The 15,098-nt window shown below is 44.1% G+C and overlaps 1 protein-coding gene across 1 annotated transcript; it reads right to left on the bottom strand.

Annotated features, from left to right (window-relative positions):
* Positions 1–477: 477 nt before the first annotated feature.
* Positions 478–14,548, bottom strand: MRPL53 (mitochondrial ribosomal protein L53). The gene is made up of 3 exons (XM_082259412.1): positions 14,412–14,548; positions 3,915–4,027; positions 478–681 (listed from the first exon to the last, which is right to left on the bottom strand). The coding sequence occupies exons 1-3, from the start codon at positions 14,504–14,506 to the stop codon at positions 563–565; spliced, it is 327 nt and encodes a 108-aa protein (XP_082115538.1). The 5' UTR covers positions 14,507–14,548; the 3' UTR covers positions 478–562.
* Between the last annotated feature and the right edge of the window lie 550 nt (positions 14,549–15,098).

The following is a 15,098-nucleotide window of genomic DNA, read 5'->3' as shown; positions in this document are numbered from 1 at the left end:
ACACTTGCACAGAAGTGTTGTCATCCCAGGACACAGGAAGTGTGCCAGAAAGTAAACTGAGCTTTGCACACGCAGCAGGGGATAGCAAAAAAAGCAGGTAAGTATTTTATTCAGCCATTAAGAGACTGTTCTTTCACAGTTTTTGATTTTTTTAAATTTAGTTTTACTTTACCTTAAAAAGAAAAAAAAAAAACATTTTTACTTCTGTCTGTATTGCTGTTAGAGAGATTTTATTTCACATCCTGTCCTGGGGGTAATTTGTCCAAACAAGAATCTCTCCAACAGAGCCTCCGACTTCAGGAAAACCAGACCAGGGTTCTAACCCTCCCCACAAAATCCAAGACTATACATTTGGGCTATAGAGACACTTTAATGAGAACAAAGATAAATCAGTCTTGCAATCAGCCTGTAAATCTGAATTTCTTCCTTGATAGATTTTTCCTCCTTTTGCTAGAACCAGAACTGCAACCATGTCATTAAACCATGAGTACATAACAAAATAGAAGATGACAGTTCCTTGAAATCACACTTTCTGAGGTCTGGACAGACAAACAGTGGCAATCTATTTCTTGGCGGAGTCCTTCGTCTGCATGTCTTTAGCAGAACAATGCGCTCCCAATTTCAGGAGGATTTCCCTGGAGGTCACATGTGCAGATTTAATCAGCAGTCTTTCACCATCAACTGGAAGGAAAAATAACAGCAGTGAATAAAATATCCTCTTTATAATGCTACTTATTAGACAGCAACAAAGTAAACTGCTTGAGGCGGATTCTTTGTGGCATTTAGGCTGCATTCACACCTGAGCGTAGCGTCTGAGCATTTTTCCAGTGTTTATTTTTTTTTCTATGCACGATTTTGGTGCGTTTGAGAGCTTTTTTTTGTCAATAGAGAAAACTATCATCTGTTGCATCATTTGTTGCTAGGTTGTTCAGCTTTTCTTTTCTTTATTATTAATATTAATTTAGGATTTTTTATTTTTTTGCTAGGGTAAGGGGTTAGAGTTAAGGTTAGGTTACAGTTAGGATTAGGGTTAATATTTATTTTTGTTAGGGTGTTAATACTACTACATTAATTGATAAATATAAAATAAATACACAAATTAAAAAAAAAAAAAAAAAAAAAAAAAAATCACAAATAAATAAAATGAATACTATGTAATGATAAACAATTAACCTAATCTTAACCCGTAAAAAAAAAAAAAAAATTATATTTTATATATACATACCAACATATACCCTAACACAAAATAAATTATTTTTAATACCAAAAAATATTATTATTATTATTATTATTATTATTAAGTGATTTATTAGGTTTAAGGTTAGGGGTTATTATTTATGTATTAGATTATTTTATGAATTATTTATGATGATTTTAAGTTATTTTTGTATTTATTTTACATGTATTCATTAATATATGATTACGAATTTGTTTTTAAAAAAAATTTCATTTGTGCAAAAAGTTGAGAAAAAAACGCACAACTGTGCACAAAAACGTGCAAATGATGCGATTTCGTTCATTTTTAAAAAACACACAAGAAAAAAAAAAAAATGCACAAATCTGCCCAATTTTGAGCTACAAAAAAGCTCCAGAACTTTGAGCTTCAGGTGACTTGGAGAGCAGATGTGAACCCATTCCTAACAGAATAATTGATTTTTTTTTTTCTCCTCCAGTGTTTTGGAGCTTCAAGCTACAGAACGTTAAGGTGTGAATGGGGCCTTATACTGTAACATAACGCAGCTCTCATTGTGCTTGTATTAGGTATATATGTAAGGGTAAATTATTCTACTTTCCACTCTATGTAGGACCTTGTCTTTCATAAGACTGCTAAAGCGTACCTATGGTCAAAACGTAAAATCATATATTCATTTCCACATTGTATTTCAATTATTTCCAGCCTACTTCCAGGGTCAGGACAAGGGACGGGCAGAAGTGGCAGCCGCCGAGGCAGAGGGTACACGCCTCCTCTCCAGATCAATGGCTGGCAACCAATGTGCTGTGGCTTTAGGTCTGCTTTGACAGTTACCAATGTCACACTGTGCTTCAACATGCCCACTTTTCACCCCATAAGCCCACAGCTGATAAACGCTTCAAAAGAAAAGTATATAAGGTTCTTAAATAATAATAAAAAAAAGGGATTATATTTACCTAGGTGGCTGCAGCATCTGTCCTCCGCAGCTTCCAAGACTGAGAACTGAGTGATCAAAGACCATTGATCGCTCAGTTCTCAGTCAGCAGAGAGAGGCGACTGTCAGTCATTGGCTCTCTGCTCTGCCCCTCCAGTGCTCACTGGAGCACCAGGCTCAGGTTCTCAGAGGGTCTCGGAAGCTGAGGCAGCTGCCAGTCCAAGCCCTTTACAATCAGGATCTTTCCAGAGCCTGGACCGCCTAAGGGACGTCTGAAAATGGGCCAAAGCAGTGCAGAACGAAGTGCACTTCTGTGATCCATAGGAGAAGTAGGGCCAGAGAAGCTTTGACCATACTTCTCCTTTCGTGCCTGTCCAAGAACCTTCTAGCTCCCAAGATAGCAAGTACCCCCCATTGGGCAGCCAGAGCAAGGGGTCAGAGAATGAGCGCAGGAAAACACACCCATTCCAAGTCATGCATTAGCAGCAAGGGTGGGAGGCAGGGTTCCGCATCCTTGCCCTGGAAGAAACCAAAGTACAATGCAAACTTGACACTTTAGCACTCAGATATTTTAGGGACGTTTGCCACAGAGATGCAAATGCCATGGCCACTGTGTTAAAGGATCAAAACGATGTGGCCCTCCTCAGATCAGGAATCCAATCCTGCACAAACACCTAGTGCATTACCTCCAGCACTTTACTAAAGGAATAAAAAATGACACATTTTACTCACAAACCAAAATGAAATAGTAGCTTATTAAATTGACAAGGTCCAGAAGTCGCCATTCAACTTCATTGAATTCTACAGATAGCAGACCAGCTGAGGAGTTTCAGGGACTGGCCCCCTTCCTCGGAGCAATAGCTGAATAATGTGCTGGAGGTAATGCACAATGCGTTTGCACCCTTTTTTGTTTTTCGGTGCTTGGCCTCTCCCAGTACTGCCTACACCTAATAATATGAATGATCTTGAAGTTTTACTTTAACTTACTTTGTGAAGATACTCACACATTTACGTCTTGAATTCTGTAACAGGTTTACTATGTCCTGTGAGGAGGCGCTGCTGTGTCCCATTTCACAGAGCCTGCCTTCTGAACTACAGGAGGCACCAAGGAGTTTCAAAAGGCAGAGTCAGTACAGGAATCACAGCTTGCTGGAAGCAATGTACCATGGGACATGTAGTCCTTAGCTATAGAAATTAAAGAGCAGAGGAGAAGCTGCATGCAGGAAATCCAGGAAGTTGTGGAAAGAGGTGACAGGCAGAACTTACAACATAAAAGGAGTTTTTTTTTTAAAGGAAGCTTATGTTAGATTGTCAAAAATAATGATTGTTTGTATTGTTATTACAATGATGATGTTATAAAATTGAAGTGTATGCTGTGATTATAGATTTCTTTTAGTTGGGGAGATGTCCTACTGAGAACAACAGGGGGTATGACACCAGGACCCTGTGCACAGGGGGTATGACACCAGGACCCTGTGCACTGTAGTGTATGGCTCAGCTGACAAGCAGAAGCTGCATGCATACAGATGAAGGTGTTCTTGCATCCCCATGCAGGCAGTCACATTGATGTCACCGGGATGCATCGGCTGCATGGACACAGTCACTGATCCCAATCTGACAGCCTTGCAGGTGCACAGCTCTGAATGCACACAAGGACTTACACAACTGAAGTGTCCCTGGACTTAGTGAGAACAGAGCAAAATCCACAATTTTTTTTTTCTTTCAGAAAGGTAATCTATGGTCACGGCTATGTGCATATTCATATCATCATAGTATAATTCAACTTACCGAAGTGCACGTCTACCAATGGCTCGGAGTTGTCATGCCTCACATCCACAGTTATTTCACAATTACTATTGGTGGTACGAATTTTCTTGACGTTAATAATTTCTAAAAATTCTCTGTAAAAAAAACAAAAAAAAAAAAACAGGCTATCATCTCCTATTCTGTGTTTAACAGTAAAGTATAATTGCGTTAAGGGAAAACATACATAGAAATTCCAGGCAGAAGAAAATTAGTTTGACAAATGTCACAAGCATTGGCCCAGACATAATAAATTCTGACCATATGTTGATTTGCTATGATCTTGTGACCATGATTGCGATTATTCAGGGAAAAAGATGGGTTATACTTACTGATAACTCCTTTTCTAATAGTCTTCCAGGACAGCCCATGAGACCTTAGGCTCCTCCCCCAGGGACAGGAAACACATTCCAAAATTCAAATAAAAGGCGGTGCCTTAGTCCTCACCTTCAGTATTTCATGAGAACCGTAGGACACCCTGTAAAACATATACATAGATATATATATACACATATCATTTATACATAATACCAGATAAATCGGGTGGGAATCCGGCTGTCCTGGAAGACTATTAGAAAAGGAGTTATCAGTAAGTATAACCCATCTTTTCTCAAAGTCGTCTTCCAGGACAGCCCATGAGACGATAAGCAAGAAACTTACCAGTCTAGGGAGGGACCACTGCCTGGAGCACCTTTCGACCGAACGCCTGTTCCTGAGAAGATAGGAGGTCCAGGCGATAATGTCTAACAAAGGTCGAAAAGTTAGACCAGGTAGCTGCCTTACAGATTTGTTCTGGAGAGGCACCGGCCCTTTCAGCCCAAGACGTGGACAGTGCTCTAGTAGAGTGTGCAGTAATGAAAGGTGGAGTCACCTTTTTCACCATATAGGCTTCTGTGATAGCCTGTTTGATCCATCTAGCTAAGGTTGCCTTAGAAGCTTTTTCCCCTTTATGGGGGCCGGAAAATTGTAAAAACAAAGTATCATTCTTCCTGAAGGTTTTAGTCACCTCCAGGTATCTCAGAAGGGCTCTTCTGACATCCAAACAACTAAATTCTTTTTCTTTATTGTTGTTTGGGAAATTGCAAAAGGAAGGAAGGACTATGTCCTGAGTCCTATGAAAAGAAGAGACCCTCTTGGGCAAAAATCCTGGATCTGTTTTTAGCACAATCCTGTCATCAAAAATCATAAGAAAAGGTTCTCCGATTGAGAGAGCCTGTAATTCGCTAACTCTTCTAGCCGAAGTAATAGCTACTAAAAATAAAGTTTTTAGGGTGAGCATTTTTACTGACAGGTCTACCAAGGGTTCAAACGGACTGGTAACCAAAGCCTGGAGTACCAGGGATAGATCCCAAGCTGGACACGTTTTAATCCTGGTTGGCTTTGTCCTGGCAATTGCTCTGAAAAAGGCATTCACATTAGGGTCTTCTCTAAGGGAGAACCGAAGGAAGACACTAAGGGCGGCAGCCTGTACCTTTAAGGTCCCTAGGGAGAGACCTTTGTCTATGCCTTCTTGAAAAAAATCTAAGATAGTTGGAATATCTGGGGAAAATCTCTGATTCTCCACCATCCAAAAATGAAATTTCTTCCAACTTTTTGCATATATTTTCCTAGTGACCGGTTTTCGACAGCTGGTCAATGTTTGGATGACTCTGTCTGAGAACCCCTGAGAACCTAGAATTTGTTCCTCAGATACCAGGCCGACAGGTTTAGGGTCCTGAGAAATGGATGGACCACCGGACCTTGAGTTAAGAGATCTAGTCTCCAAGGGAAGGTCATTGGAGGTAGTGCAGCCAATGCCTGAAGGCGTGCCAACCGTGGCCTCTTGGGCCAGTATGGGGTTATCAGGATCATCTCTATATCTACTAGGATTATGGAAAATAATTTTTCTATTTTCCTGTTTGCCTAGGAGGCAAACAGATCCACTACCGGTAGGCCCCAAGGGGTTGCGACTTTGAAAAACACCTCTTGGTTGAGGAACCAATTGTCCTGGTTCATCTGGTGGTGGTGCAGATATGTCTGTGATACCTGGATGGTCCAGCTTCGCCTTATTGATAGGTGAAGAGAGGATATCCACCCCCAAAGGGTCCTTTTCAACTTGGTGGGAACCTTTACTTTCTGTTCTAAGGAACTTGACTATCCATCCCAATTCTGTAGGAAGAACATTTGGAGTGGACGTAGTTGGAACCCTGCCCAGGGGACCGCTGGGAAACAGGAGGTCATCAAGCACATCCTTCTTGTGACGTCCCTCAGAGAGACCCAGATTCTTTCTGGATGTAGAAGACAGAACTCCAGCCTGTGTCCTTGGCCTACTAGGTCTAGAATAAAAGGGCTGGAAGAAATCCTCTTCCATAGTGGGAGGAAGGCCCCTAAACTTCCTCCCACCCTGGGAAGGGAGTCATTGGGGCTTGTCGGGGCGTTGAGGAGGGTTAAACAGAATGTTGCCCTTCCCTTTTCCTTTATGCCCGGTCCAATGTTTTTTGAAATTTTGCTGGGTTTCAAAAGACTTCTGCTGTTTACCCCTGCCACGAGCATTCCTCTGAGCATAGGGGAATTTCTTCTTTTCTGGGAATCCCTTCTTTTTATCCGCTGTACGCTCCAGGGCTTCTGTTAGGCCTGGGCCAAAAAGGTGGTCTCCTGTGAAGGGAAGACCACAAAGGCGAGATTTAGAAGTAACATCACCTGACCATGTCTTGAGCCATAGGCTTCTTCTGGCCGTATTAGCCAAAGCTGAGGTCCTTGCTGCCATTCTTACAGCTTCAGCTGAAGAATCCGCCAGGAATCCAATTCCCTGAAACAAGAGCGGAAATGATTTATTAATCTGTTCCCTCGATGTTCCAGCAGACAAGTGTGTTTGGATTTGAGATAGCCAGAGCTCCAGGTGTCTGGCTATGCAGGTGGATGCCAGGGCTGGCTTTAAGCTCATAATGGAGGCTTCCCAGACCCTACGCAAAGAGATATCAGTTCTCTTATCCATAGGGTCTTTTAGAGCTCCTGAATCCTCAAATGCCAAGTCAGTGCCTTTGGAGATTCTGGAAAGGGAGGCATCCAGCTTAGGGATTTTGTTCCAAGGCTGATCCCCACTGTTGTCAAATGGATACCTTCTTTTCAAAGTCTTTGGAAAAAAAGGCTTTTTATCAGGAGAATTCCACTCCTGTTTAATCATATCCAATAGGGAGCTATGCACAGGGAACACTCTAGCATGCTTTTTATGACAAGCGTACATCAAGTCATGCTTAGAGAGATGCACTTCTTCCTCCTCAATTTCTAGAGTTGTATAAACTGCCTTTAGTAGGTTATCTACATCCTCCAAGCTCAATTTAAAGTTGGAGCTATTATGGGAATCCTTGTCTATGGGTTCCTCCCCTGATCCTGATCCTTCTTGCTCCCCACCGGAGGAGTGGGAAGAAGAAACTTCCTCCAAACCCACTGGGATATTCAAAGATGGGGCCTGGGCCAATGGAGCCTGAGCTGGGGTGGAAGGCTGGACTGGTGCCTGCATCTTTTCAACGAGAGTTTTGAATGAACTAATGGTACTTTTTAGTTCATCTCTCACTGAGGTCAGCATTTTCTGGGTAGAGACTGCAGGGTCGTCTCTGACCAGTTTAGCTATACATGCCCGGCACACTGCTTTGTTCCAAGAGGAACTCAATTTCTCTCCGCATACAGCACACTTCTTTTTGGGGGGCTGAGGTGGGTTATTGTCCTGAGCCTTGGCCTGGAAGATAAAAGACAAGAGAATTATAATTAGGGAAACTTGTCCTCCTCCCACCTCCCGCTTATCCCCCATTTGTGATTTAGAAAAGAGGGAGCGGTGCTGCTTAACCCCTGCCCCTAACGATAGAAAAGAGAGGGGGGAAGGGGAACGGAGTTCCTAACAGGTATCTGCAAATAGGGTGTATATTTCCCCTTGCTTACCTGAGAGGTGCCGATGCCAGAGCCGACTTCCACCGCCTGTGCGGTTACTGTCGTGTCCATCGCTCTGTATGGTGATCCCAGCACTGCTGTTTCCACCTAACATCGGTCGCCCATATGTACTCACTGTTCGCGCCTTCGGAAACTGGAACGAGGGTTTCCGGCGCCCGCGGATGCCGTCACTGCGCCGGAAGTGACACTGTCGCTTCCCGTGAGGCCAGAGTGGATACGCTGAGTTCCGCCCCCTCCGTTTTTGGCGCCAACTTCAAAATTTCTTCCGAAGTTAGCGGTTCCGGGTACACAGGACTCTGCTCCAAGGAACCGGCCGACCAACGGAGTGGACTCCCCAACGTTCCACCAGACAGCATCCGTAGTCCTGCCGAGAGGCTAGAAGAACAGGAGACAGCGGTCAGCCCCTATTGCGGCACTAAGGGGGTACCGCTATGGGCTGAGGAGATGCATCTTTCCAAGTCTTTCCAAGGACAGTCCAGGAGACCGGGAGCTTCAGTTCCAGGAACATGTTACCCCCTGTCCGGAGGAAACACTAAATACTGAAGGTGAGGACTAAGGCACCGCCTTTTATTTGAATTTTGGAATGTGTTTCCTGTCCCTGGGGGAGGAGCCTAAGGTCTCATGGGCTGTCCTGGAAGACGACTTTGAGAAAAATGCATTATGGCCACTAGATGGTGCTCATGATAAAAGGAAATTCACATATTCAAATATAGTCAAAACTCATGATGGCTGGGTGAGATCTCGTAACAATGCAAAACAGACTTTTATTGCCTCATCCAGATCAAAGAATAAAATGAGGTATATACCAGAGTGTTAAACTCCAGTAACCTACAAAGGCAAAACAATGGAGACAATTTTTAGGTAAAATAAAAACATGATCTTTATTGTACAATGGTAAAAAGGATAAAAATAGATGTTTCCTACCCCAAACATATGAGGAAATCAGTACCTTCTAATTAGCTATATATAGCTCATTGAAAACACGTACAATACATATATACACACACAATAATACGTTCAATCCAGTATGGGAGATCTGTGCTTCGCCTGCTGTCTGTAAAGTCAACGCGTTTCACCAGATATTTGGCTTCCTCAGGACCCAGACAGGAAAATAATCAACTACCAGTGGGGTGGGCACAGGGGTACAGCGAGCAGATTACCCCCAACAAACACACGGATGGAGGCGGCCAGACTGACAGATTTAGGTGGAAAAACCCCAAAAGGGGTGATGAGGAAGGCACAATAAGATGACTGCCCTGGGAGAGTAGTATTACTTTGCCCCAAAAGGGCCTACAGCAACATCCAAACTATATATAACACAGTGCTCAACAAACCTCAGGCGCCAGAAATTTGGACCTGGTGCCTGGGTTGCTGCCTGAATGCTCCCCACACCCTGTGTGACCCGCCTCCTCCCCACTAGTCCATCTGCAGGCCCAAGACCAGCATATCGGGTGCCGCTGGGTAGAGGGGAGTGGACTCCCCTTCTAGTTGTTGACCCAGAAGTGACGTGATGCAATTTCTGGGTCCCTGTTGACAGTTTCCTGGCCATCAAAGCCAGGAAAGAATGTAATGCAGTGCAATATGCATTGCATTCCATTCAGTGGAGCCATGCAGGGTATTTTAGACCCTGGGTGTCTCAAAGAAAACCTGTCAACCCAAAAAAAAAAATCATTTCAATTACCCCCCCCCCCTATGTGATGGAAAAAAAAAAAAAAGAAAAAAGTTAGTTGAAAAAAAAAAATTTTTTTTTTTTTTAACCACCTCCCACCCGGGCCATTGTACATATACGGCCGGGTGGGAGTCTCGTCCTTCTGAAGGAGCGAGATCGCGCCGCCGTGGGCACGCACAGCGGCGCGATCTCGATGTGCCTGTGTCCCTCGGACACAGAGCAACAAGATGCGGCAGGAGGGCCCTGTGATTGGCCCTCCTGATCACATGACGGCTGTGTCCAATCACAGCCGTCATGTAATGTAAATACAGCCGTTGTAACGGCTTCGATCTCTTCTCCTCCTGACAGATCATGTCAGTGAGGAGGAGAAGGAGAAGGAGAGGATCGGTGCTGCAGCCGGGAAGGGGGGGGGGGGGAAATCAGTGAGTATTTCTAATTACTCACTGATCACAGAGGGGGTCTGTGCTGATAATCAGAACATTGATTACCAGTGCAGCCCTGGGGGGGAGGGGGTGCCACTAGAGCCACCAGGGATGCCCACCCATGACCACCAGGGATGCCCACCATGGCCACCAGGGATGGCAAACAGGGCTCAGAGAGCCTGCCAGTGGTTCCCCCCTATCAGTGCTGCCCACCAATGCCATCAGTGCTGCCCACCAGTGCCCGTTATTGCCATCTATCAGTGCTGCCCACCAGTGCCCATTATTGCCCACCAGTGCTGCCTATCAGTGCCCCCCATCAGTGCTGATCAGTGCCGCCCATCAGTGCTATCTATCAGTGCCACATATCAGTGCCACCTATCATTGCCCATCAGTGCTGCATATCAGTGCCACCCCATCAGTGTCTCCTCGTCAGTGCGGCGTCATCAGTGCTCATCAGTGCAGGAAAAAAACTTATCTATTTACAAAATTTTATAACCTAAACAAAAAAACTTTTTTTTTCTTTTTTTTTTAACTTTTCTGTCTTTTTTTATTTGTGCACCAAAAAAGAAAAAACCTGGCGGTGATCAAATACCACCAAAAGAAAGCTCTATTTGTGGGGAAAAAATGACATAAATTTGGTTTAGGTACAGTGTTGCATGACCGCGCAATTGTCATTCAAAATGCAACAGCGCTAAAAGCTGAAAATTGGTCTGGGAAGGAAGGGGGTTTAAGTGCCCAGTATTGAGGTAGTTAAATTGTAAAAAATAAGGGTTACACCGAAGTACAAAAAAATCCGCCCTTCTGAAAAAAATTGAGGCCCCCCCATCCCTATATATACGCACGTACAAACGTAAACGCACGTGGCAGGGCGCCTACGACTGAAAGGGCGATGGAGATATACACGTTACGAACCGCCCGGTGCGCTGGAATGAGAGCAATAATTCTTGCACCAGACCTCCTTAGTAATGCTAAACTGATGCCTTTTAGGGGGCTTTTAAAGAGTCGCCTATGGAAAACATAGGGTAATGGCATTTTGGGTAACTATTTACTTGACTAATATTTTACCAAAAAATCGGTTATGTTTTGCATTTTTGTGTCCCTAAAATTAACTTTTAAAGTGTTTTTTTTTTTTTACTGAAATGTTGTGTTTCCTAGACCTTTGCGGTAATACCGTGTGACATAAAAAATTGGAACTACCACGATTTTATTCTTTAGAGTGTCTGCTTTCATAAAAGATATAATATTTGGGGGTTTTTATGTAATCTTCATGCCTGAAACGCATCTTTCAGTACATGTTACATGTTCTACCCATTAGGCTCCATGTACACGGGACGTTGTTAAAAGTCCCTTTGAATGCTGGAATTTTTAGGACGTTTGGAACGTCCGTTCAGTCGCGTTTGTACCCGCGTTTAGCGGGCGTTTAGCAGCGTTTGCGTTTAGAAGCATTCCTAGAGGTCAAAAAAATTATTCCCCTTTAAAATGGAAAAACGCGAACGCTAAACGCGAGTCATCGCGTTCAGACGCGTTCGGACGCGTTTGTGCGTTTGAAACGCCGGGAAACACACGTTCAAACGCAAATAATTGCGTTCTAAAAACAGTCCCTGAACGCAACTGCCTGCAAATGACTGTAAACTACCCTGTGTACATGGTCAGATAAGATAAAATGTAGATGGGTTCAGGAGCTTCTGAAAAAAACGCCCAACTGCTCCTAAACGGCCATTTCCAGCGTCCCGTGTACATGGAGCCTTAGATTTGTTACTTTAAAAAAAAAAACTGCCTCCTGCCCTTTTTTTAGCTGGCTCCTAGAGCCAAAGCAAATTTGTCAAGCCTCGATTTAAAAAAAAAAAAAAAAAAAAATCAATTAATTCATCTCAGTATACACAAATAATTTTATCAGAAGGTCCAGGAAGAAATGGGCCAAATATGTTATGCACTGAGCATCAAAGAATGAAGTACTGGATTTCATCCAAAATATGGGCGGGGCATCAGTCATCATAACAGGGGATTGGTGGTAATTGGCTGCCTTCCAAACACTCCGAATTCTTGTAGCATTCCTCCAATATTTTTTATTATAAATAGACTCCATTAGAACTGCACGATTCTGGATAAAATGAGAATCGCAATTTTTTTTGCTTAAAATAAATATCACGATTCTCGGCGTATCATCATCTTTTACATTACACAAAAAAATTGGGCAAACTTTATGGTTTCGTTTTTTTTTTTTTTTAATTCATTAAAGTTTTTTTTTTCCCGAAAAACTGCGTTTGAAAGACTTCTGCGCAAATACAGTGTGACAAAATATTGCAACAATCGCCATGTAGTTTTCTAGTATAAATACAAATTTTAACTTGTAAGCAACAAATGGCCAAAAGATACTTAGTCCCGGTTCACATTAGTGCGATGCGGGAACACTGCGAATATACAGCGGGTTCCCACATCGTATCTGCAGCACAGGCAGTTTACACTGCCATATGCGATATGCTGGGGGTGTCAATTGAAATTTAATGACACCCCCAGATCAGATCGCATATCGCAGTGCGATCTGACAGTTTGCACAGGAATCAGATCGCACTGGTGTGAACCACCATGCGATCCGATTCTGCTGCGGATCAAAAAAAGGGTCCTGTGCGAGTTCACTGCAATTGCAGTGTGAATTCAGCCATACAAACTGTTTTAGGAGCAGTGTGCTCCGAATCATATGCGATGTCTGTGAACGCATATGTGTGAACCGGCACTGAGTCTTTAAGAGGTTAAACTGCCCTCCTTTACAGACAGAAGTTCATTCCTTTGATCTAAAACAGGGGTGGGGAACCTTTTTTTCTGCCAAGGGCCATTTGGATTTTTGTAACACCATTCGGGGGCCGTACAAAATGATCAACTTAAAAATTAGCCTGTTATATTTGGTCAAACATTTAACTCACCCCTAATGTGATAGCGTGAAAGGGGCCTAATGCTGCTTTCACACAGATGCACTGCACTTTACCTGCTGGCTGGTACTGCCGGGGGGTACTGCTGGCTCAGGCTGGTACTGCTGTGGGTACTGGTGGCTCAGGCTGGTACGTTGCTGTGGGTACTGCTGGCTGGTACTCACCACAGCGTGTCCCCTTTCAATGCAGACTCACCACAGCGTGCCCCCTTTCAATGCAGAATGCCAGTGATCTTACCTGCAGTGGCAGCTTCTCCTCGAGTCCTCCCGCCTTCCTCGACCAATGGCATCATGTGTTCGTCTTTTCGACCAATCAGGAAGCGGGTTTCAAACCCGCTTCCTGATTGGCCAGGGGGAGGATCCGTGTGACAATAGCGAATTTTCATTTGCTATTGTCACACAAACGCCCCAGGTCCACCTATCGGCTCCTTCTGACACAGCGGCCCGGGGGGGGGGGGGGGTGTGCGTACGCAACGATATACAAGAACAAAAAGATACATTGTAAAACATTGTGTTTATAGTGATCTAGCAGACTTACCAATGTTGATAAAACATGAAGGGAAGCTCTTTGTTTTTTTTTTTTGTTTTTTTGACAGCTGTGAGTTAACAGCTCGGTCGATCCCTAGTTTAAACACAACGTCCTGAGTATTGTTGCTGACCATGTCTATCCCTTTATGACTACAGTGTACCCATCTTCTGATGGCTCCTTCCAGCAGGATAATGCACCATGTCACAAAGCTCAAATCATCTCACCACTGGTTTCTTGAACATGACGATGAGGTCACTGTACTCCACACTCACCAAATCACATCCAATAGAGCACCATTGGGATGTGGCGGAACAGGAGATTCACATCATGGATGTACAGCCAACAATTTGCAGCAACTGTGTGATGCCATCATGTCACTATGGACCAAAATCTCTGAGGAATGTTTCCAATGCCTTGTTGAATCTATACCATGAAGAATTAAGGCAGTTCTGAAGGCAAAAAAGGGGTCCAAGATGTACCTAATAAAGTGGCCAGTAAGTGTATGTGAAACATGCAAAAAAAGTGCCAGCACAGTATTTAAAATCGCCCTAAAACGCACAGTACCGCCATACTTTGGAAAGCAGGAACGCGCGCATTTACTGGATGCATGGAGGCAGCATTCACAATGAATGGTAGATGGGAATGGCTGGAAAAGCATGCAGGAAAATTATAAATCTGCAGAGATTCCTCCAATGCACCTGATGTGTACCAGACCCTTATTAGGGGGGGGGGGGGCACTCTGACCTCTGGGTGCACTCTGACCTTGTCCTGTACTTGGTGTCATCACCCCAATGCAGTGTGTACTCCTCCCCTGATCACCCCTCATGTCTGTACACAGGGATGTGTCACCAATAAACCCCCCACACACACACACTTTATTCTATGGGTGTGTAGATGCAGTCATCATGAGGACCAAAAGCAACTAAATGACAGAGATAGGACATGAGGCGATGCCCCCATACGAGGAGGATCTCACACTGTACACCCCGTATGATGAATGGACCCTCCTCACCTGGTGGCCCTCACATTGGGCTCAAAGGGACACATACGGACAGCGATGGACTTCACCGATTTCAGCACCAGCCCCACACCACTGGCCGCCGCCATCTTTCCCACACGCTGTCAGCAAGGCGACCAATCAGAGATCAGACAGAAGCCTCAGACCCCTCCCCGTTACACTGCCAGAGAGCATTCCGGGAAATGTAGTTCCGGTGCAGTACGGAGCTGTGAGGCAGCGGTAGGTGTGGTCTGAGAAGTGCAGCGGAGTGATATGGAGGAGATGGAGTCTGCACTTCTTCCTCACACGGGCGGTCAGGTTTAGAAAGAAGTTCCATCGCTCTATAATAGGGTACTGCACAGAATGTGAGCAGAACCTCTGTACTCCCAGCAATACAAATCCCAGCTGTCCCTGATTTGGAACAAAGTCCCTCTTTCTCCTGATTTGTCCCTCAGTTAGGTCTGATCTGTACAGTTCTATATACAATGCACTATTTCACTTTCACAAAGTGTTTCCCCGTGCTAAACCTCTCATCCAATGTCTGCATTCGTACAATCAAAGGCCAATATAAAGGAATGTTAGTGGTAAAAAAAGCACTTTTGGGTTTAGCAAATCAGTTTTTTTATTTGCATACCCGCTTGCCCTTCGGAAGATTTACCCCCCTTCATAACCAGGCCACTTTTTTGATACGGCCCAACTTCA

This window comes from Pelophylax lessonae (assembly GCF_965119305.1).
Source record: "Pelophylax lessonae genome assembly, chromosome: 5".
Classification (NCBI taxonomy): domain Eukaryota; kingdom Metazoa; phylum Chordata; class Amphibia; order Anura; family Ranidae; genus Pelophylax; species Pelophylax lessonae.
Note: the sequence above shows the minus strand (reverse complement) of the source record. Positions and strands in the feature narration are given on the sequence as shown.

Bases quoted from the DNA above. Each gene is read 5' to 3' on its own strand.
- MRPL53 (XM_082259412.1), bottom strand. From the start codon at position 14,506: ATGGCGGCGGCCAGTGGTGTGGGGCTGGTGCTGAAATCGGTGAAGTCC. The intron at 4,028-14,411 runs GTGAGGAGGGTC...TTTTTTTTACAG, and splicing joins CCCAATGTGAGGGCCACCAG to AGAATTTTTAGAAATTATTA. The intron at 682-3,914 runs GTAAGTTGAATT...TTTTCCTTCCAG, and splicing joins ATTGGTAGACGTGCACTTCG to TTGATGGTGAAAGACTGCTG.